The following is a 23,499-nucleotide window of genomic DNA, read 5'->3' on the forward strand; positions in this document are numbered from 1 at the left end:
TTTGACGTTTGTCGATGCTTTTCAAACGTCACTATTCCGCGTCCTGATACACGCATGAAAAACAACAACCATGACGGACGATAATGAGGATTAAGTTGTTAATATGCTGCTCCAGTCGGACAACAACTTCAAAATTGTAAGCTTTGCTCCACCGTTAGCATCCACATTTACTTCCGCAAACACTGCGCCCTCTACTGCGCATGCGGGACACTTTCAGGTCGTTTGCAGTTCACACGGGAGATCACATACAGTCGCATTTATTTGGAAGTGTGAACGACCGCGGTAAATAAATACATAAATAAATAAATAAATGAGCTAGATTTCACAGAATATCTGGGTTTGGGTCTCTTATGAACATAGCCTATAATGAAGAGAATTTTGTGGAGTCAAGTCCATGTTTGTGTGCAAGCGTTGCCAGACATGCATAAACAAGGATAATTTTAGGAGTACTTAATGAGTTTCAAATTAGATTTAATCACATTTTATGTAAGAAATCAGGATTAACAAACTTCTCATTATAAAATATATATATTTTTAGAGAGAGTACTCCAAAATTTTTTTTCTTGAACACTTAATCCCATTAATGTGTTGCTTATATATCATGTCAAATACTTAATGACAGCCATTATGGCATGTATTAAGTGTTGCTATTTTAAGAGGAACATAGTTTAGTCTTGGGTTCTAAAGTTTAAATCAGTTTAGAAAACAGTTTCGTTGGATTTTGCAGGGGATCTATGCTAAATTCACATTTTGCATCTTTTTATGCTTTCATTTTGATCTCTACTGCTTCTGTCCAGGCGCTTCGAAAAAAGCACCCAGACTGTTTTTTGGCAATACATTAAAGTTTTTTGGTGTCTGGAAAATGAGCTGCTTCTATTGACGGGCACTGCCCCATCACCTAGCAACCCAAGCAGAGCTCCAGCACGTTAGTCAGCTGGTTTTACTATTGTGTGTTCTGTACAATGGCTGCTGGAAAAGACAAGTATTTTATTAACATAACATATCATTCAGAAACCACCTGCTGCATTCTTGTTGGTTGTGCAGAAGGCTCTACTAATGCTGTTCAAAGATGTACTGCTGTCTAATTGCGCATCTGTTTTCAGCCATTTTCACATGCGAGTGTAAACTTTGAGTTCAGGGCGTGGCCAGCAGCAGCTTATTTGGTTTAAAGTGACAGACATCTCAAAATAGGCTGAACTGACCAGACTGAAATTTCATAATCTAAATGATTTTGCACAAAAAAATGTGATGAACGTGTTTTTTATAGCCCATAGACCTATCCTAGCCTGTTTAAGGAAGCATAGGTCACCTTTAAACAATTTCATTCAATAAAAATGTTAACACTGTAGTTTAATTTAACATTTCCCAGCTGGTGCTGCAGATAGAAACCGGGACGTGTTGATGTAGCTGTGAATCTGCTCAAGCAGATTGTGATATTTTTCAACCTGAATGTGAAATATGTTTTTCACATGTGGTTGACAATCAATAATGGTTTTCTAACTAGACCTTTAAATGTTGACACCCGACTCACTCAGAAAAAAAGCACATTGTTTATTGTTTCTCTCGCCACTTATCCCTCTTGTCCATATTTCCCCATCACTCCCATCTCTGATTCAGTCTCATTTCTCAACCATCTCATTAGCTTTTCTCCATTTCTCTCCCATATTTCCCTCTGGCCAATCAATCCCTCCCATTCCTCATCCATTTCATCCTTTATTCAATCTCATTGCTCTTATCCTTATTGCTGTCCCCCATCCCTCTCATCCCTGTTCTCCTATTTAGTCTTATCTCACATCCCTAACATTTATCATTACTCTCTTACCTCATTGTTTTCATCCTTCTCATCCTTATTTTCTCTTTCTTTTGATTTCATTCTCTCTTGTTATTACCGGTATTTTGTTCTCTGCTGTCTCCTTGTTCTCAAAATAGCATATAAATTAATAAACCGTTTTAAAAATAAGGGACAAATGCTTGGATTTTGACACAAACATCACCCTGTGAAATCTCTTTCTGGCTATAAAAATCAAACATAGATCATTGTCCGTATTACAAGATCTATATCACATTTAGAGCCAATCACGTCTGTGCCTCACAGGAGCACAAGCACAGCTGTAGATCTTTTTTTTTTTTATTTAAAGGAGCGTGAGTCAGCAAATAGAAGGTCATAATTTTACCCTGTCATCTTTTAAATGTCACACGTTTTCTTGTTACAGCAATACAGAAGCTAAGATTGTTTGGAGCTCAACGATCTGAGCTTCACAAAGCGCAGTATTTAAGAATGACAACTTATTGTCGTCGAATTAGAAGAGACATTGGTGAAACAAGCGTGCTCGGTCAGTTTGTGGCATCCGTCAATGTGGCGGGGACGAGTCCAGGTCTGTCTGTGGACCTGACAGGCTGCGGCTCATTAAGCCCCCGTCAGACACCGGGAGGTCAAGAAGACAGCAAAATCTCAGGCGAATGCATGTATGCATACCACATCTGCAAAAATATGCACAGAGGCAGGAGAGGATAATACTCCAAACCAATCAGATGATTTATATTCCACATTTTAATCTGTACTGCTGACCAGTTCTGAGAAATCTTTAAATGGAGCACAAAGAGAATTACGTTGTTAAGGTTGAAGCCCAGGGGAGCATATTTGTCAGAACATGTCTCGACATTGCATGGTGAATTAAAGCGTGATTTAATTTGCTTTAGCTTATATTTTCCTCTCGTAGCAAGCGGTGCACCTGCAGGGTTACTCTGCTCTGTTTTAGGGCAGATGGCAGATTGGCTTCTGGGAAGCAGGATGACAATGTTGCTGCAGAAGGCTTCACAGTGGGGCAGACAGAGGAAGAATGGGGCCACAGTGTGGCACGGAGGATGTGATAAGAATAAAAAACTTGTTTATTAGTGTTTTTATTCCACTGTGCTTTAACAGTAAACAAAGTATGACATGCATGTTTTTTAATTTTTACTTTTCCTGCAGGGATTCCTGATGCAGCAGAACCTGCGTCTAGTTTTATTTCTGAACTGCTCTTTTGCAAGGTCAATAAAATGAGTCGTATGCCAACCTCAGGCTGTGCCGTGCCTCTCCATCTCTCTTCGACCTTTGTGCTTCCATTTTTCCTTTCCTCCCTCCCTATTCTCTTCGCATGTAAGATTCATATATGTCTATTATTATTTTTTAAATCGTTTTAAATGATTTCTCTTCCTTGTTTGCTGGTCAAATCACCTGGGATCTAATGTGTGTAGCAGAGAGGAGGGAGAGAGGATGGAGCAGGATCTCTGTCAGCTCCGCCTGTTGAAGGGCCAGTCAAGGGGAAAGGATTAGATACATTCTGTCCTTCTCACACATCGACTTATCAGGTCCACACTATTAGGCTACTCAAAGAGAGGCCTGTGTTTGAGTAGTGTTGCACAGCTGGTTAAAATAAAGGGTTAGGATAAAAGAAACATTTATTTTATATTGCAATACAGAAAATGGCGTCTTATAGGTTTTACAGAGGGGAAAGGAATGTTTTTAGAAGTAGATACGTAATTTTAAAATCTACTAAAACAGATGAGAACTGACAGTGTGTGAATATTTTAACACAGAAAAATTTAACACTAATATTTTACATATTTTTGCACGTTTTTCCATTTGGGTTTCTACTGATTCTAAAAACAAGAAAAAGAAAAAAGAAAAGAAAAAAAATGATTTTCCAATAACTAAATCTTCAAAACAGAAAATTCAATTCATAGATTAAGTTGATTTATTGCCCTTTGCCAGAATAATTTTTTTTTAACTAAAATTTTTTGTCAGGTTTCATTTACTGATGTGGTTGTACTTTCACCATAGTGCACTTTTAAATCCCTTGGATGAGTGTCAGTTTGTTAAGTCTTCAAACGTCTAGTCACAGTTAGCAGTTTATTTTCCCTATATCTGGACAATTACACATGAATCTTATTATTTTTAACTCACGAGTGAGCTGCCCTCAATACTTTTGCCTCGCACATTCTTTGTCATGCATTAACGCCCAGGTTCAGCGTTCCATGCACAGCCTGGTCACAGCTTTCAGCTGCAGGCTGAATTTTTTTTTTTTTTACAATTATTGTCATGTTAATTATAGCTCACAGTCATATAAATAAACAGTAAAAAAAATTATGACTTATTAGTAACTTTTATGCTGCCATTCTTCGACATAACATTTAATTAATGGTAATTTATAATAATAAACAATGTGTCTTTCATCTTCTGTTTGTAATGCAGCTGAGTGCTAAAGTAGAGTCAATTTTTCTGTTTCCCCCCCACATTTCGCAGCATTCCTTCAATTACCAACTTTTTCTACCTTTTCTTCAATGCGCCTTGTTTGCCTTTTTGATCTGCGACCATGTTTGTTCGTCTGTGTTAAGGTGACAGGGCTCCTCTGATCACGTCAGAGGAACATCGTCTGTTGTTTTGCATCAGAGCTGTCACATCACGGCTGACTCAAACAGATCTTCACCGTGTCAGCCACGTCTACAGCCTCTCAAGCTCACAGCTGCTCTTCAGGAGCCACATTTCAGCAGATTTCTGCCACTTTAGTTTCTAACTTCTCACCTCAAAAGTGAGATCCCACAGCATTTTTTGCAAATGTAATTGAAAACAGATAACTCTGTTATCTCTTCACATGTTTTAACTCTGTTAAGAGTTAAAACATAACTCTTCACAGAGTTAAAGATAATCACTTAAAAAAAGCAATTTTTTACTGCATTGTGAGCTTCTTTCATCTGAAATGTTGAGAACAGTCACTGCTACTAAAAACATGAAAGCGACTTATTAAGCATTTTTGCCAGATTTGGTAACACTTTATTTGACGGTGTGTGCACAAGTCTAACATGACACTGTCACAAACATGACAACATGAAGGAGCCTTTGTGAATGTCAATGACTGTTGTCCTGAAGTGTCATTTGGTAAATAATGACACTTTCAATGCAAAGTTGCTTTAAAGGTTGTCTTAAAAGTCGATTAAATGTGCCAACTTTGCATTATTTTGTCAAGAATAACACTTTAATGCAAAGCCGGCACTTTTAATGGACTTTCAATGCAACTTTTAAAGCAACTAAAAAAGAAAGTATGATGGCCACATCATTGCGAGAAAACGCAAAAGTATTGCGAGGGAACGCAAAAGAAGAAAAATCCTCCATGTCCCATAGGGGGCTCCGTAATTTTCACTGGGGGTTGGCAAAAAAAATGTTAGTTAGCAGATTAAAATCTCGCTTCTCAATCTGTGGTTTATCCCCTTGATTTTGATTCCCACCTGTACGTTTTCTACCGAGCCAATCAGCGAACAGAAGAAGTTGTGAACGATGACGTCAATTTTCTGCGCTGTTTTTAGAATTGTAGTCCGCCTGTAGTCTTAGCAAAGCAGCGGTGGAAGTAAACTTAGCCGTTCAGTCCGTGTTAGCCACGTTTGCAGAAATTAAGTTAACATTAACAACGGTCTTATTTGGCTCTTCTTTGTTCGCAGTGGAAAATGGTTGTTTACAGCAAATTAAATTTCCGGTAAGCTTCACAGCGTCAAAATGGCGACAAAGACAAACGTTAGCAATTAGCTGAATTAAGATATTTAGAAATGTGTGTGCCTAGATTCCTGAAATGTTAACAGATTTTTCCCATGTGACCGTAAACACGCAGGAATGTGCGCCAGTTCCTGTCCTGCCTGTTTACATGTAAACATGTCAGTCTACAGCCAATGGTGTGAACATAAGGGAAAGTCTCTGATTCTGGCGGCTGCAGAACATGTTCTGGAGGCCGTTATGTGTTTGCATTAAACAAAGACGTAGTTTCCATGTGACGTTATTCCTGAATTTCAAGTCCAGCACCCTCTTATCTGAAATATCCCAGGCATAAAACGTCGGGATTATTCATGACTTTTGCACCTTCTGATGTGAAATGGTGCAGCTCTCCAGACGGAAGACACCGACAAGTAGCAAAAGTTACGTTACTGAAAATCACAGGTTATTTCTCTCGCTTGTTGTGTAATTGACAGCCTGACACTTTCTGCTAACACTGCATTTCCCTCTCTCTTTTTTCTATTCCTCTCCAGCTCATTTGCCATGTCTAAGACAGCGGTGAAGAAGCTGCACTGGCGGTCCAATGTGCAGGATACCTTCATCCCCTTGCTTGGCGCGTCTGGAGAGCTGGGGGTCGCGGTTGGTGGCGGAGCAGATTATGGAGAGTTTCCTTTCGTCACGTCGGCTCCCGGCGGCGGCCTCACAGTGGGAGACATCATCCTAGAGATCGGGGGAACTCCGGTACTGGGGATGACTTTAGGAGATGTTCGAGGAGTCCTCAACTCCTGCCCCCATCCTGTCCGTATCAAAACTGTTTCACCAGGTATGACTAGTTTTGAGTACAAATGAAATTCAGGTGATATTTTTCAATGGTTCGCCGTTTGTGAAGTTACACAGTAAAAAAATTAACAGTAATATTTTTGGTTTATTTAGCGCAGGGATCTGCAACCTGTGGCTCTTTGGACTTTCCACAATGGCTCTTAAGAACTTAAAAATGATAAAGAACCATCTATTATTTTTAAATATAGGTAATAGATATAAAACAAATGCATGTCATCTTATTTCACGGAACAATTGCATTGAATTTCCACAACAAAAAAAACAAAAAAAAAACAAAAAAAAAGACACTAAGTTTTAAATTACTTTAAAAAAATGTTCTCTAGTCATTAGGTTGGCAAATGTGCGTTTTTATTTATTTGAAATCAAACCAATCAATCAAGTTTATTCTTATAGCATATTTCAGCAGTTGAACGTGCGTTACATCATAAAAACTCGAAATTAAAAAGTCATCAAAACACCAAACAGTCGACAAGTGAGAAACCAGTGACAAACATTAACAAATTATTAAAATAATCAATACACTTCCAGTACATTGGTCAATATTTCATTGATCATGTTTCAAAAACAATTCTAAACAGGCTTAGTCTAGATATAAAGGAACTCAGTGTTTTGGCTGTTTTGCAGTTTTCTGGAAGTTTGTTGCAGATTTGTGGTGCATAGGAGCTAAATGCTGCTTCTCCATGTCTGGTTCTGGTTCTGCTCTGCATCCCCAGAACCAGAAGACCTGAGTGGTCTGGAAGGTTGCTATGACAACAGCAGATCTTCAATACATTGTAATGCTAAGCTGTTCAGTGATTTATAAACTAACAACAGTCCTGCTGAGCTACAGGGAGCATATGAAGTAAAAAAAAAAAAAAAAATCTAATTCAGCTTAAATTAATTTGAAATGAGTTTAATTTATAGTAACTCTGTCCAGTCATATAGTCAAATCCAGAACCAATGACATTCATTGCAGTTTAATCCCAATTATAATCCAGTGCAGTCAGAAACAGTTGGTCCTTTGATGCCAACTGGGAAGAAGGGAGTCACTGAATTTGCAGCTTCTAAACATCCGTGATGCATAGATTTATTGACTGTGAAAACTACTATTCTTTACTCATATTGGCATAAATAAACTTTCATGCACTTGTAGACGGCTTAATTTGGTGCTGCCTATTTTACACAAACCTACTGTGAATGTGTCATTTCACACCAAAATAGTCTGATGCACAGAGGCTGTCGTCTGTTTACTTTCAGCTCTATTTTCCTTTTTCACTCTCGCAAGAGCCAAATCTGCTGCTTGTAGCATTTTACTGCCGACTTGTCAATGACTCTGTGTTTGAGCGTGCATGTCAAGTAAGCTGGTCAATATTTGGGTTGTCTCCACAATCAGTGATGACACATGACAAAGGGCTTTGCAATATGGTTTTCTGTCAACCACAAGAGGCCTTGATGTTGTGATTCGGGGGCCTGAGACATGGATATCTTTGTTGGCTCTGAACAGGGTAATATGTCACCTGACCGTGGCTCCCTATGGCCTTGGCTTGTTTGATTGATAGCTGATTTGGACACAAGGGTATAAATGGGCACCTTTGCTCCTGGTGCCTCTGCTGCTGGTGGAGATCCATTATCAGCTGTGAAGCCTTCCTGGCCATCCCCGGGCAGCTTGACTGCATGCAACCTGGACAGTGATGGATGTGCTGCTGCTCTGGGTCGGTGTGGCACACCTCCTCCTCCCACTCTCTCTAGAACTATTACTACTACTACAACTCCCTCTGCCCCAGCTTTCAAATACAGGACACCAAGATGGGCTCCCCAGACGCAGGAAGTACAAATAGCAGCGATGCCTTATGCTCACAAACTGGGAAATTTAAAAAGAGTCTTTAGGACAGAACAGACTTTAAGCTACATGTAAAGCTGTCATTGTTTGGGGCGGTGTGTTTACACTGCAAAAACACAAAATCATACCAAATATTTCTAGTACACTTGAAATAAGAGAAAACAAACTTACAAGCAACTTTTCAGCAAGATATATCAGCTTGTTTTAAGTCAATAATTCCTTAATAGTGATAGAAAAATGACGAGTTCCACTGGCGGATTATTTAACTTAGAATATGGGAAAATGTTTTGTTATATTTCAGAGGAAGATTTCAATAAAATAACTAATTACTTGATAATATCCATTAATAATTCCTTAATATTGCTAAAAGTCACTTGTAACAAGTAATTTTTCCCATTAGTGAAATAATCTGCCAGTGGAACTAGTAATTTCTCATCAATATTAAGAAATTACTGACTTAAAACAAGCTTCTATGTCTTGCTGAAGCGTTACTTTTAATTTAGCTTTGTCTTATTTCAAGTTTACGAAGATATTTGGAGCAGAAGCTACACCAAAAATACTTAATATTTATTTGGTTTTTTGAAGTGAATTGTTAAAACTTAAAATTATTACTGACAGAATTTTCTTACGCTGGAAAATGGGGAGACCCATTATGCAAGTTTCACATTTTACATGTTATTTTACTTCCATTTGTTTCTCTACTGCTTCTAAAAAAAATTGCAAAAAGCAAAACAAGAACAGCCAGTTTTTGGCAATAAGTTAAATGTTTTCTGTTGTCTGGGAACCAAGCCGTTTCAAAAACCTCCGGAATGTAAGCCAGAAATCAGTGGAGCCCAGTCCGTTACCTAGCAACCTCAGCAAAGCCCAGCCTGTTACCTAGCAACCCAGAGTTCCAGCACTTTTGGTGAGCTGGTTTTGCTGCTGTATGCACTGTATACAATATCTGCTGGAAAAGACAAGTGTTTTGTTGTTGACTTACCACTTGAAGAAGTTGGAGGCTTCCAAGTTTTCAAAGATGTACGGTTGTATAATTGCACATCTGTTAGTAGCCATTTTGACATGCGAGTGTAAACGTTAATTTGTGGGGCGTGGCCATCAAATTATTTGGATTTAAAGTGACAGGATGCCCTAAGACAGCTCATCCTGATAGGAGCTCAAAATAGGCAGAACTGACGAGACTGAAATCTTATCATTTTAGAAGAATTTTGTGCAAAAACTGTAATGAACGTGTTTTGTATAACCCATACCTATCCCAACCTGTTCAAGGAAGTATAATAGGTCACCTTTAATGCAGCTGTACCTCACACGTTTTAGATTTATAGTCCCAAACATATTTGAAAACTTATTTTTATGCCACTTTGTTTTGTACTACCTCCTAAAATCCCAATGAAATACATTGAAGTTTGTGTATATACTGTGATGATACAGGGAAGTTTCAGGAGGTTTGGCTCTGTAATCCAAGCGCAGTTGGCTCACTGAGTCAAAGAGCAAATTTTCAGGCCTGAACAGACTAGAAAACATCATCTGTTTTAGAACACGTTGAACAAAAGCCCATAATTTCTCCCTAAAGGCAACAGACGAGATTAAATCCTCCTTTACAGGCAGCCTCCATATGTGACCATTCATACTTACATGCAGCTAACCGCCAGACATGAAGTTGAATTCTTTGATATTTTTAAAATCGGTCTGTTACTGGGTAGAGCTAGTGTAACAGACAGGAGGGTGGGGGGTGTCAGAGGTGTCAGGGGTGCAGACAGACAGGCGGATGCCTGCAGGGGTCGCACCGACAGAGTTGTCGTCTGTGAGGGTGACAAGTGAAGATGTGTTCAGCCCATCAATAACAGGAAGTGGGCTGTCATCAAACGCCGTAAAGCTCTGGAGATGTTATTAAGAGATCACAGAAAGGAAACGGAGTCCTGCTGATCCACTCCGACTCCTTCCTATGTCTCCATTAACCTCTGTTTTCTCTATTTTTATACATGAAGGAGACTCGGTTCACAGTCGGGTTAGATGCATAGTGAGGTGTGAGTGTCAGGGTTTAGGTCATAAAACATTGTTTTTAAATCCATCCTAGTAGCAGAAATGATTTGGACACAATCAAAAGCTTGGTATAGACAAGTTACCACCCTCAAAGTATAACTTTTATTTTTATTTGGCCTTTTTTTTATACAGATTGTCTCGTTGAGATTCAACATATGATTTACAAGAGAGACCTGTTTTGATAAAATAAAACAAGATTACAAACACAGCAACAAAAAGAAGTTTGACTCAGTTAAATAAGCTAATAAAATCTGAGCTAAAAATAAGAGCAAGTTTCTTAAGAATTATAATGTGCTCAATAAGCATGCTAGTTTGAAAATTGTTACATTTATTTGGTGTTTATGCTGTATTTTTTATTAAATCGGTGTATCAAAATCAGGGTAACAGCAAAGGATTGTGAAGACAACGTATACATTTTTGTTTATTTGTTCTTAGATTTTTCACTCAATGTCTCACTCCTCATTCCTAACAGATAGATAAATAGGACTGGACGATATGGCTGAAAAGCCTATCATGATATAAGCGTTTCATATTGGTCGATATTGATAAGTATTGATTAGGTTTTTATTGTTTTAAATATCTGAAATGCTGCCAAACTTGTAGCGTGACTGTTTCCTGTTTTATCCACAGTTTTCACTCCACTCCGTTGTTTATTTTTAAAAGTTATGAGGCAAAGTGACGGAACCTTAAACTGCAGTTGCACCAGTTACTCAACAAATTGTTGCTAGGCAACCAAAGAGTGAGTGAGTTGCTAGGTAACCAAAGAGTGAGTGAGTGAGTTAATTCCACCAACCGAAGTTCAGTGAATATTCCATATATTTAATATTCTATCAGATTTATTATTATTGATATTGATTATGTGTCTATCACAATTCTTATGTTATTTACTTATGTATTTATTTAATATATTTCATATTTGGCCCTATTTAAATCACTTACAATATCACACTTCTGTATATATTTTTATAAATTTTATATTGCGTATGGTTACATTTGAATTTATCAGTATTTAACACTTTGGCTGGAGTAGCTATCAATAAAATATATTCTGTTCTTTCCTCTTCTATTGATTCTATTGTTCATCCTTAGTAGATGGATAAATAGATTCTTCCCACCATGCATGAAATTTCACATTTCATAAAACAAGATTGCTTATGGCAATAAACAACTCACAATTAAATCACAATAAACAATATAAAATACCTAAAAGTTGCACACCTAGTAAATTATAAATTGTATACAAAACAACTTAAGAAACTCTGCTAATTTGTAGTGTCTAGTTCTGGTTCCTCCTCTTTACGCCGTTCGTGTTTTGTTTGCCCTCCCCTCAGGCTCCACATTGTGCAAAGATCTCAGGTTATATCTGAGTAAGTGCTTCACACCCGGCTCAGTGGACAGCCAGCTTCAGCAGGTCATCAGAGAGAACCTCTACCTCCGAGCCGTACCCTGTGAGTCTCCCTCTCTCTCTCCATAATTTCTTCGTAAATCTCCGATCTTTCTTCGCCCACTGCTGGTTTGTGTCCTTTATGTCTCCTCTGCATACATTTACACCTCTCATGTGATGTCATCTGTCAGCTCATGTCAGTTTAAGGCTAATATTAAATCGACTTCAACCTGGCTTATGTTCATAATTTAGCCAAGCGTGTCTCTTCGTTTTCATTACCGGCCTCATTAATTCTGTGACAACGTATCTCCTGTTGCCGTCACGTGAATATCCTGGTGCTAATTAGTACTTAAGCATGCAGAACTGTTTTCCTCACTTCCTCATGTCGAAGCATGCTCCGCTAGGTGATTTGATTTACTGAATAATTCAACTTTGCACGTGAAATGGTCAGTTGTAATTAAATTTAATGAAAATTTAAGTAAAAGGCAACCAGTTTGGGCAGCCAGTATTGCCACAACATGGTTTATTTTGTGTTGTACATTGACTCAATCGCTCCACTGCTCCAGGCAGTTTGACCAGGTGGTGCTAAATCTGAGGGTAGTTGTCTGAAACAGGTTCTTCTAGTTTATTTATTTATTTTGATCCTGCACAAGCAATTTCATTTTGATTATAATGAATAAAAGCATGCAGAGTGGCAGCCAAAGGCAGCTAGTAGTTGTACATCTGTTGCTATCTTAATCCGCTCCATGGTGACGTCACTGCGAACGGCTGCAGGATGTAACAGCTGACTATTCTGACTCTGGAATCGCAATTTGCTTTTTTCCTAATGTAATTTTCTGCCTTGTTTTGCGTTTTTTTAATTTTGCTTTTTACAAGCGGTGATGCAGAGGACACCACCCATCACTGTTCTCTCTCTGTGTGTGTGAGTGTGTGTGTGTGTATGTGTGTGTGTGTAGTCTTAACCTTGTCGTAGGACTGTGGAGTTGCTGTTAATCTCTCCTTTAGTCCAGGAAGTAGGTCAAATGGCACAGTCTGCCGCCACGCCACACAACTCACACGCCGACAGAACAAAGAGCGGTCCAGAACGCACAAGACGGCGTGAGAGAGCCGCGCTTTATCTCTCAAATTGAAGTTTAATTGCAATTTTAACTGTTTTTCATCTTATTACCACACTTTGCATCTACAAGTGGCTGCACAGGGACGGCGCAATCCAAATTAACTCCACCGCTCTCTGCTTTTTTTTTTTATAATTAAAATGAGCAAATCAGATGAAGGCGAGCCAGAGAAGGATTTAAGGAAACAGTGCCCTGATTTTAATTATTGATAAAAAAAAAGGAGTTGTTTAATCCGTCTTGCTTTATTGTTGGGAAACTTTACGAACTTCCTGCCATCTCTCGCCGTTTTAATTTAGTAAGAGTGACAACGAGGCAGGCTCGGCCCCCTGGGTGTGTAATCCCCTGATCTCCTGAAGATGACACAGTAAGATGCTGTTGTTCTCCTGCTCGCACCGGCGCAGCCTGATCCCCACGCAGCACAGCCAGCATCACTTCTCATTTCAGACCATACAGGTTTATTTTTTTCCTCTCCTGCTCGTATCGTTTTCCTTTTTCCCCCCTGAATGAGGCAGCTGTGTTTAACAGGAGCGAAAAGCTGAGGAGTTTTCATCAGTGGCTCATTGTGGCCCCCTTCAGGAACATAAGTACGTTTTCCTGCTTTCTTTCTTCACTTGCAGTTCTAGCTATTTATTTGGTACAGTTTGAGTTTTTAAAATAGACGTCCTGCAAAGGAACAGCCTTAAAAATAGTTTAAATTCAATTAGGTGTTTTCAAGGTTTGGAAAGTTCTTCATTTCTGTAAAAAGTCTTTGAAAGTGATTCATATTCAAGCTGAACAGTTTTGTAATAAAGTGGAACATAAAGTTTGATTAACAGCCTAAATTTGTAAAATGTTATTTACAGTTAAAACCAGATATTTTCAGAAATCTAAAAAAAGACATATTTTTTGACAGCTTGAAGTTAAATCAGACTAAACTGTTCTTGTTAGATATGATACTATAATATAATATATATAAAATAATATATTGTCAGATATAATTACTAAAAGATTTCTATTTGCTATACTTGAGAAAATTAACAAGAATATTTTTGAGATTTTTTTGTAACTTCTTTTATGCTGTTTCAAATTCAGAAATACTTTATTGATCCCAAAGGGAAATTAAATATTCTTGTACCTCATATTAACTTAAACTCTTCAGAGTTATTGTAGATAGATACAGGATTTGTTCGAATTGTTTCAATGTAATAAATATTTATGGCTTAATGACTTATTTGTCTGTATATTTGTAATAAAAGTTGTTATAATTGGACGATTTTTTGTTAAATTAGTGTTTTGTTCTCGGACCAGTAGGACGCATGTGAGACAGTAAAAAGCATAAAGTTTTGCTGTATTTTAGTTTATTTTGTCCCTGTTATGTAGAATATTATAGCAAGACATTATAAACAGCAATAAATGTTATATAATAGTCAGTTAAAACTGTCTTTTTAGTTGGTTTGTGTTGTTTTTATCTCTAAAGTCTGGTGTTGGAAAGTGCTTGGCAAAGTGTTTAGGCCATCAGATCACAAATTTTGTTTATTTCAAAGTTTTCTTTCTCTTTTTGTAAATCTTGCTTCATGCTGTTGTTTTAGAGTAATTCAGGCATCTTTTGATGAGATGATGTTGTTCGATATTGAAGTTGGCACTTATGCAAGAAATAACAGTACAAAGGCTCATTTGGGAAGGCAGCTCGTAAAAATGGAAATGAACGACAGAATTAAGTAAATGCAGGCTGGAGCATCAATAATCTGCAGAGAGGAATTAAATTAAAAGCTAACGTCAGTCAGAGCCAAAGTGACGTTGCTCTAATGGACTTGTGTGCTAATGCTGAGGCAGACTGTGTGGTACTGGGAGGCAGGGACTGGTTTCCAATGTTAGTATCAGTAATCCCAGTATGGAGTCTGTTAAGCTTCCAGCTGCAGGCTTGGCCACTGAGCCAATAGAGAGGCTAATTTAGAGAACGAAAATCTGACCTTACAGCGTCGTTTCCAGACTCTCTGACAAGATCAGCACGAATGTTTTAGGAACAGGTATTTTTTACTCCATTTGCACCTGCTGTTCTTAAACTAACAGGGTTTTGAGGAGAAAAAACTAATATTTCTAAATGACTCGGTTTGATTGGGGAACAAAGATGCAACATTTGTTACATTTTCAGCTGCTACATTTCGCTTTCACACTGCACTGTATCGAACTGAACCAAACTTTTGAGAAACCTGTTCCCCTCCACGCCTGTGGTGGCGCTGCACCAGGGACTGCTGAAGAAACCAACATGAAAACCTCTGAAGAAGACTCTTTCTTCTTCACAAAATGCAAACAAAAGTGGAGAATCATCAGATTGTTGCAGGATTTCTCTTTTGTCTTTGGTAAAACACGACGAGTCATTTCTCCCACTAGCGCTGTAATGTCGGGTTTGTTTTGATTGTAATTACCCAGAATGCCCTGCTTTATAGGCCACTTCTCACTTTTGGATTGGTTTCCGATCCATTCACGTTAATTCGAACCGCAACAGACTTCACTTCACTTCCACCGAACCAAGACCAAGTGTTTGCAAATATGTTGCAGTTGTCAGAGCTCTTATTATTACGTTGTTTAATAACTTAAACAGCTTTAAGTTATTAAAGTTAAGTTATTTTGTGCTGCTTGAGTCCCGTCTGACTCAAGCAGCACAAAAATGTATAAAATCTGCTCAAATTCCTCAGCAAAGCATGAATTAGGTTTTAAAAAATATTCCGTCTACTTCTTTAAATTATAAGCTCATTGAGATGGAGAGAGTTGGATGTTTGAAATAAAACTGACTGATTTCTGATTGTTTAAAAGCTCTCTGAAGACTATAATGTAAAAAAAGCCTTTATTTTGCACAATGAGACTTTAAGTGTAAATTTCAAAGTGCTACAAATTACAATAAAAGCATTAACAATAAAAACTCATTTAAAATTCCAGAATATCTTAAGAATAAGAATATTCTCAGTTCTATTTTTAACAAAACGTTTGGATGACATTATTCCTGTAAAATGTAAAATATTATTTAAGTTTGAATCATTGATGTTTTTCTGATTAAATGGGGAAAAAAATCAAACCTATTTTTAAAATTAACTACCAAAAAAACTGGGGTATTGTTACACAGTGAGAATATGGGGTTGTGCCTCGACTTTGATGAAATTCAGAGTAAATTATAAACCTCTTTTCTCTCTTCATTCATAGAGGTTTTTTTGTGGGTTTCTGTTTTACTTTCCCATCCATTCTTTCATAAACGCAGTTTGAGTTTTGCAGATGTGCCCTTGGATGATTCAAAGCCAAAGTCTCGGTCTGAAGGCTGCTGCGCCTTCATCTCCTCCATGAAAGACGTTTCTAATCGTCTGACTCGGAGATAAGAAACATCATCATTCAACTTATCCTAATGTTCCCCCTGCGGCGTGTCCGCCGGCCCGTCTATGGCCTTTTAGTCAGCACAGGGTTGGTTGTTTTTGCTTTTTGTGTGCGGCTGATCCTGGCAGACAGTCGGAGACGGTTCTTTGTAATTACCTCTTCAATCCCTTCCTCACCCGTGTTGCAAGGGATCAGAGAATGTGGCGCCTACAGGGACAGTCGGGGAAGAAGAAGATGTCAATAATCCATTCTGTCCCCCCACTGACATGTCATATATATATATATATATATATATATATATATATATAACTCAAAGGAGGGTGCATGGATAATGATTCCCTGCCTCGCACCATATCAGCTGGATAGATACTGTGTGTCCTGAAGGAAGGAGAAGAATTACACACAAGTTATCAGATCTTTAATTAGACAAAGACTTGCAGTGTTAGTTATTTTTTTGGGTTAAATTTGAGTTGCACATAATTAGAGGGGTAAATATATTTTTAGAAACAAGAGGTGCAGGAATTACATGAGATAAACATGAACAGGAATCTGCAAAAACACAAAATATTACCAGCTACTTTTGGTCTGGTAACCAAAAGTTAACAGACCAAAAGTAGACTTTTTATAGTCTATAAAAACAAGACTTTTGGTCTTGTTTTTATAATGTAAATGTCTGATTACATGGGAAATAAAGCAAAACTAACACTGGACTTGTCGCAATAAACAATAAATGAATTAATCACATGATAAATTGAAATAATATGTATGATTTATTATTTTTCTATCAAAAACTGGATGACAAACGTCGTTAATCAGGTGTTTTGATCTCAACTAGACCTTTTTTGAAGGACAGTTTTGTTTATAGAGACTTCATAATTCATTTCATTTGTTGTCTCTGTTGTTTTGTTTTGTTTATTTATTTTGGATATTCAAAATGTCTTCCAGTTCCAGTGTGATCTGGTGATCTATTCAATTCACAGGCTTTTATGGATTGATATATAATTGGAAAAATGAACTGCAAAGAATGAATGAATTGATATTTTTACCTACATGAATTGCAGAGTGGGAATTTGGCAAGATAACCTAGTGCTAGCTTATAGTGCTCTTATCTGGGCCTATACTTTAACTTTATTTATATAGCACATTTTTAGCAACAAGGCAGTTCAAAGTGCTTTACATGTATTAGAAAGAAATATAAACAAAACAATAAAACCAAAAGAAAAAGTAATAAGCTAAAAAGTATGAATGTTGGTTGGTTCTCCACGTTTCATTCTAGTTCAGGGTTGCTGTAAGTATAAAACTAAATGTTGGTTCCAGTTGTTCTGAGTTGCTAAGTAGATGGTACTTTCTAAGTTTGTTCTACAGGTAGGTAAGGACATTTCATTTTTATTTCACAAAAATAGTGAATATCGTCAGCGCTTTGCAGTTCATTTTTCCAGTTAAATATCTAAGTTATCTGGGCTTATAATTACTAAGTTCCCACTCGACAATCCGTGTAAGTAAAAATATTATGCTAGGAAGTGCTAGCGCTACCTTTCAAGCAGGAGTGCAGCGATTGCAGTTTTCTGGCCCATCACCGATTACCGATCTTTTAAAAAGCTTAACCTGCCGATTCTGATTTTGGCCAATACACATTTTTTTTTACTTTGAAATGTTGCTCGATATAGCTGGAAAGTTGAGTTGACAACAGTGGGTCACTATTGTTAATTGTAAACGTGCAGAAATAACTTGGTGGGCTGAAACATTTCTCACCGGACAGCAAAAGAGGACAGTGGTTGATTCTTAGACCTTTGCCAACCTAGATGAGATTGGTGGATAAGATCGGCTTCATATGTAAAAATCGTCCGATCACCGATCTTCCAAAGTTAAGGAAATCAGAACCGATAAATCGGTGCACCCCTACATTCAACCCAGAGCCACCGTGTGGCTCACTTTGAGTCCACATGTGCTTCTGTATCAAATAATACTGATGCTGTTCTGTTTGTGCTTTTGACTAAACATCATTGACTAAATCCTGTAATGTGAAAATCTGTGGAAATGTTTGAGGCAGGAAGTATCCTCATATCAAAGCGCCGGACAAATTTAACTCAGGTTTTGGCGAGAAACGGGCTACGAGTGCTGGGCTAACCGCTGGCAGGAGCCCAGAGGGCAAACCGCCAGAGCTGATTGCAAAGTAAACACACTTTGTGCTGCAGAGGGAACAGGACAGAGTGATGGAGGAGCTGCCCAGAGTTTGGAGTCTGCTACCTGTGAGAGCTAGCTGCAGTGTGTGAAAACTGTTTCCCGTCTTAAGTGTGTGTGTGTGTGTGTGTGTGTGTGTGTGTGTGTGTGTGTGTGTGTGTGTGTGTGTGTGTGTGTGTGTGTGTGTGTGTGTGGGTTGCATGCTCAGTGCAGTCCTGCATGTGTCATTGTGGCTGCGAGAGCTGCTCCCAGGACAGCAGTGCATTAATCACAGGTTTTATAGGGTAGCCGGGTGTGACTTCATCCTGCTGGACACACACACACACAGACGTCACATGTGGTCCTCCCGGGGAAGGACGGAGATTTGTCTTTACTTTGAAGCGATTCAGTCTGAAGGAAAGGCAGGACGTGTCTCAAGGTCACGACGGTTGCTCTCCATTTCCAATTTGCAAATTAAAACGACTCCAGTAGCTTAATGGGAAACATAAAAATATGACACATTTCACACTGCATGCCTGTGCTTGCACACAGCTGTGTGGAGATGTGCTGTGTTGAAATGAAGCAGTGAAGAAAAGATCCTGTGTTGTGCAAGATGCCTCACCCTCGCCACTTTCTTCCAGGCCAAGGTCAATGTGAATTAATTATGATGACAGATCGTTGATCATCTAAGTGCTCCACCTTTGCAACGGTGATAGAAACACTTTAAGACTTTCCCAGCGTTTCATTAATATTTGATCTACTTCGTATCGATCTGTTCATAATAAGGAGGCCTTGGTAAATGGTTGCTATTATTACACAAAAGGGCAAAGTTTGGTTTAATAGTGGCTACTCTGTTGAAAACGAATGAAAAACCTGACTTTAAATAATGCCATTTTGGCTTAACTGAGTGTAATTTTTACATTTTTGCATCATTTGTCAAAGCTTGATTATTTATATTTTGCTGATCTGCAGATTGTCTGAACGCTGAGCTCAGATTGATGACCTTTGATTGGAGGAGAGGGGTTTGATTAACCGATACATCATCCATGTCACGGCTGATTTTATATGTAGCCTCATCGCTCTGATGTTTGACATTGTCTCCTTCATCACAGGTACGACCAGGCAGCCCAGAGACGGGGAAATCTCAGGGGTGGACTACAACTTTGTCTCCATTGAGGAGTTTTTCTCCTTGGAGGAGTCTGGAGCGCTGCTCGAGAGTGGGAAATTCAAAGGTTAGGGTAAAAAAATCTGAAATTTTCTCTATTGCAACAACATTTAAAGATTACAGGGATTCAGACCCAAGGAAAATGTTATTTTGTTGAAACCACATTTAGAAAAATGGAGCAACAGTTAGCCAAAATATGATTTAACACAAGGGGAGATATATATTTTGCAGATTAGATTTCTTCTTTTTCAAATTTGCTTGATTTCCTGTTGTATTACACTGCATAAACAAAATCTTACCGAGTAAATAAGTAAAGTAAATAATTCCTTAATATTGATTAAAAAGTGCTTGTTTTATTGGCAGATTTAACTTATAACAAGACATTTTTCCCATGTTATAAGTTAATTTATCTGCCAATAGAACAAGCACTTTTTAATCAATATTAAGGAATTATTATCTTAAAACAAGGCCCTACATCTTGCTGAAAAGTTACTTGTAAGTTAGTTTTGCTTTATTTACATTTTATGAAGATGTTTGCACTACAAACTAGATCAAAAATACTTGGTCATATTTTGTGTCTTTGCAGTGAATAAGGTAGATTTGATACTTAGCATCTATTAAAAAATTGAATTACCCCAGACTCCTAACACTATTTCTCTCTATACCATTAAGTATTGTTAATTTGATTGATTATCTGTATAAAATTACCAAATTAACACAATAACAAATGAGATTCACAGAGTCAGCAATTGCCAGCTAATCAAAACCCATTCGTCAGCGCATATTCTGACATCAGGTGCTGCTCAGCTCATATTTCGGTTCTCCTGCGAGGGTCAGAGCCCTGCCTCTGATTAAAACCCTCCATACATTACTATCCATAATTTATGAGTTTAATGGGACCAATAAATGTCATCCTCACCTGCCTCACATCTGACATTGACATGCACATTGCCATCAGTGTCAGCAGTATCAGCCGCGCTGTAGCCTGCAGAAGCTGCAGTAAATGGTGACGGCTGGTGACCTTGCTGTTTAGCTCGCTAATCTAATATTTCCCCTCAACCCATTTGTATCCCTATGAGCCAAATGGGAGGAAGGTGGGGGTGGTACGGATAATGCCATTTTGTTTTTAGAGGCGGGAGCAGATGGCTATAACAAAAACAGTGTACCATCCCAGGGGATACATAATGTACGTGTAACACTTCTATGTTCGTCTCAGCTCCAGTAGGTTGATTTCAGGACAGACACACTCAAGTTTTCTGCATTTATTCAAACAAAAGAGGAAATCAAAAAATCTGTCCAGCAACTTCTGCCTCACAGATACAGACAGCAACAGAAAAAATGGCAGCTAATTGTGGTATTTAACATAAACTACTACTACTACTACTACTTTACTAAACAAAATCAGTTTAAAGAATAAATAAAAAAATTTTGACAAACTTCTCATCTGTAATACTGTTAAAATAAAAACCTGTAACATACGTAGGGGCTGTTCTGTAAGTGTCGTGGATTCAAACCATTATGTTATGCCAGTTTCTTGTTTCTTAACCAGCTTTGATTTGCAACAGTAGTTGATTTGTGAAGTTGTGTCCCAAAAGGATGTATATCGGCCCCGAAATATGTATTTTTACAACATATTCATGTGCTTGTTCTAAAGCGAGGTTTCCTTGCCCTTATTTATTACAGGGAATTACTACGGCACACCTCGTCCTGTTCACATTGGTCCGGAGAGTCCCCCCATCACCTACCAGGAACACCGTAACCTGCTCAGAAACTTCCGCACACGCAGCAAATCCCTCAGCAACCTGGAAAAGGCTGCAGACGAAGGCAGAAACGGCGAGGACGACTTCGGCAAGTGTTGCAAAGCTAAATTATGCCATAAATACTATTGTAAAGAATACAGAAGCTAATCAATGCTTCACTTTGCACAACTCAATAAGTCGCATTTTATTGTTCAGAGCTCAAAAATATATGAGTACAGAAGATATTGTTTGTTGCAAAGCTCTGCACAGTATCCAGTGTTCCTCTATCTATAGCTCGAGTCTCTGATCCCCAAATTAATCAATCATTAGCACAATTAGTATGCTGAAAAGTCTCGGTGGAGCTGTGGCCTCATTGATTGTTGGATCTCCTCCAGAGGAAGGTCGTTTCGTCTTAGGATCCCTAAAACAAGCAACGACTAAGCAGATAGGCTAGCATAAAAACTGAGCCAAAGCATAAAAAAACAGTGAAATTATGGTCAGAAGATAGACTTACTGGAATAAATGTATTAAATTCACCTTGCCAAGAAATAAATTCAAATATATTGAGTTTTTGTCATCCAAAGAGCTTATACTTATTTTTCATTTGTGACAGAATCAGAAGCTGATTAATCATAAGTGTTGAAACAGATTCAGTTTTATAACTCTAGGAACAAACAGTCAATACAGAAAAATTTCACTGGATGTGAAAATCTTGCTTTTAATATACAATGAAAGTAAAAGCATGGTTAAAAAATTAATGGGCAGCTACTAATGACTCGATAAATACCAGGAAAAAGCAGTCCTGTAAGGTAAGGTAAGGTAATTTTATTTATATAGCACATTTTCAGCAACAAGGCAATTCAAAGAGCTGTAGTTCCTACACTGCAAAAAACACAAAGTTTTACAAAGTCTTTTAGTCTACTATTTTTTCCGCACTATAAGGCGCATAGAATAGACGCTACAGTTACGGTTGCCACCCGTCCTGTATTGAACCTATACGGGGCGCGATTTGTTCCGTACTCTACAAATGTGGATGTGTAATAATAAAGAAGTGTTCCCCGAGTACTTTATATAGTAGTCTGCCCCAGTCATTGTTTCANGTGACTATAGGGAATGTGGAAAACAAAATATGCTTGTACGCAGATGATGTTTTAGTAGTAATTAAAAACCCTGAATCTGGTATTCCATTGCTTATGAACATCTTGGAAACATATGGCAGACTCTCAGGTTATAAACTCAACATACAAAAAACCCAAATTCTGACCCTTCATTTTGTTCCGTCAAAAGAGTTAATAAATAGTTATCAATTTAATTGGCATCAATTACAAATAGAATATTTGGGGGTTATACTAACAAAAAACTTGGCTCAATTATATGAGGTTAATTACAAACAAATAAATAAGAAAATATATGAGGACCTGGAGAGGTGGAGCCTGCTTCCCCTTGACCTTGGCAGCAGAATCCGAACAATAAAGATAAATGTTCTTCCAAGATTATTGTACATGTTTACAGCTCTTCCAGTAGAGGTTCCAGCAAAACAATTTAGGGAGTGGGATATGCATTTTTCAAGGTTTATATGGAGCAATAAAAGGSCAAGAGTAAGATACTCGACCCTGCAGCTGCCTGGGAATCGGGGGGGTATGGGTCTACCTTGCCTAGTGGATTATTACTTGTCTGCCCAGATTAGACCTCTGGTGTGCTGGTGTAACCCAGCCTATGAGGCTAAATGGAAGGATATAGAGCTTTCCTTGTTGGACGTCCCTATACAGTTTGTTCTGGGGTGCCTGGATGGGCTGCCCCAGGTATACCAATTACAAAATCTGTGTTTGAATCTTTCTTTGAAAAGGTGGGCAGAGGTAGTTAAAAAGTTCAACCTCCATAAACAGATAGGAGTATTGAGTTGGCCGGCGTACCACCCACGTTTCCTCCCAGCATTGATGGACCACAAATATAGAAGATGGGCGAAACAGGGAATCACTGCATTCTGTAATATAATTAAAAACGGGGAGTTGGTAAAATTTGAGGATTTGTGCCGGACTTATGACGTGGGCAGAGGAGATTTCTACCGTTATTTGCAGGTCCGGAGTTTCTTCAGGAAAGAAATCAAAACTTATGACTTGGATGCAGAGCCAGGAATAGTGCAAATATTTGTGGATTCATACGCTGGTAAAAATACAAAAGGCATTATCGGCAAACTTTATAGAAATTTATYATCTATGAATAAGAAATCAACTGATTATGTCAGACAACGATGGGAAAAGGAAGCAAATGTAATAATTTTACCGGAGATCTGGCTGAAGATTTGGAGGAACACTCTGTCCACCACAAATTCTCTAACATGGCGCGATTTCGGTTGGAAGAATCTAATCAGATT

At 38.2% G+C, this 23,499-nt stretch overlaps 2 protein-coding genes across 2 annotated transcripts in view; one reads left to right on the forward strand and one right to left on the reverse strand.

The window, feature by feature from the left end:
* Positions 1 to 7,995, reverse strand: part of LOC103467951 (G patch domain and KOW motifs-containing protein-like) — a 57,094-nt gene extending 49,099 nt beyond the window's left edge. The window contains exons 1-2 of the mRNA XM_017305650.1: positions 7,858 to 7,995; positions 6,118 to 6,241 (exon numbers count right to left, since the gene is read on the reverse strand). Of these exons, the coding sequence (XP_017161139.1) occupies positions 6,118 to 6,241; positions 7,858 to 7,995 (262 nt within the window). The remainder of the gene's footprint in view (positions 1 to 6,117; positions 6,242 to 7,857) is intronic.
* Positions 1 to 23,499, forward strand: part of magixb (MAGI family member, X-linked b) — a 76,848-nt gene that overhangs the window by 23,518 nt on the left and 29,831 nt on the right. The window contains exons 2-5 of the mRNA XM_017305839.1: positions 6,055 to 6,344; positions 11,552 to 11,668; positions 19,334 to 19,453; positions 21,070 to 21,234. Coding sequence (XP_017161328.1) covers positions 6,055 to 6,344; positions 11,552 to 11,668; positions 19,334 to 19,453; positions 21,070 to 21,234 — 692 coding nt within the window. The remainder of the gene's footprint in view (positions 1 to 6,054; positions 6,345 to 11,551; positions 11,669 to 19,333; positions 19,454 to 21,069; positions 21,235 to 23,499) is intronic.

Source organism: Poecilia reticulata, linkage group LG7 (assembly GCF_000633615.1).
Source record: "Poecilia reticulata strain Guanapo linkage group LG7, Guppy_female_1.0+MT, whole genome shotgun sequence".
NCBI lineage: Eukaryota > Metazoa > Chordata > Actinopteri > Cyprinodontiformes > Poeciliidae > Poecilia > Poecilia reticulata.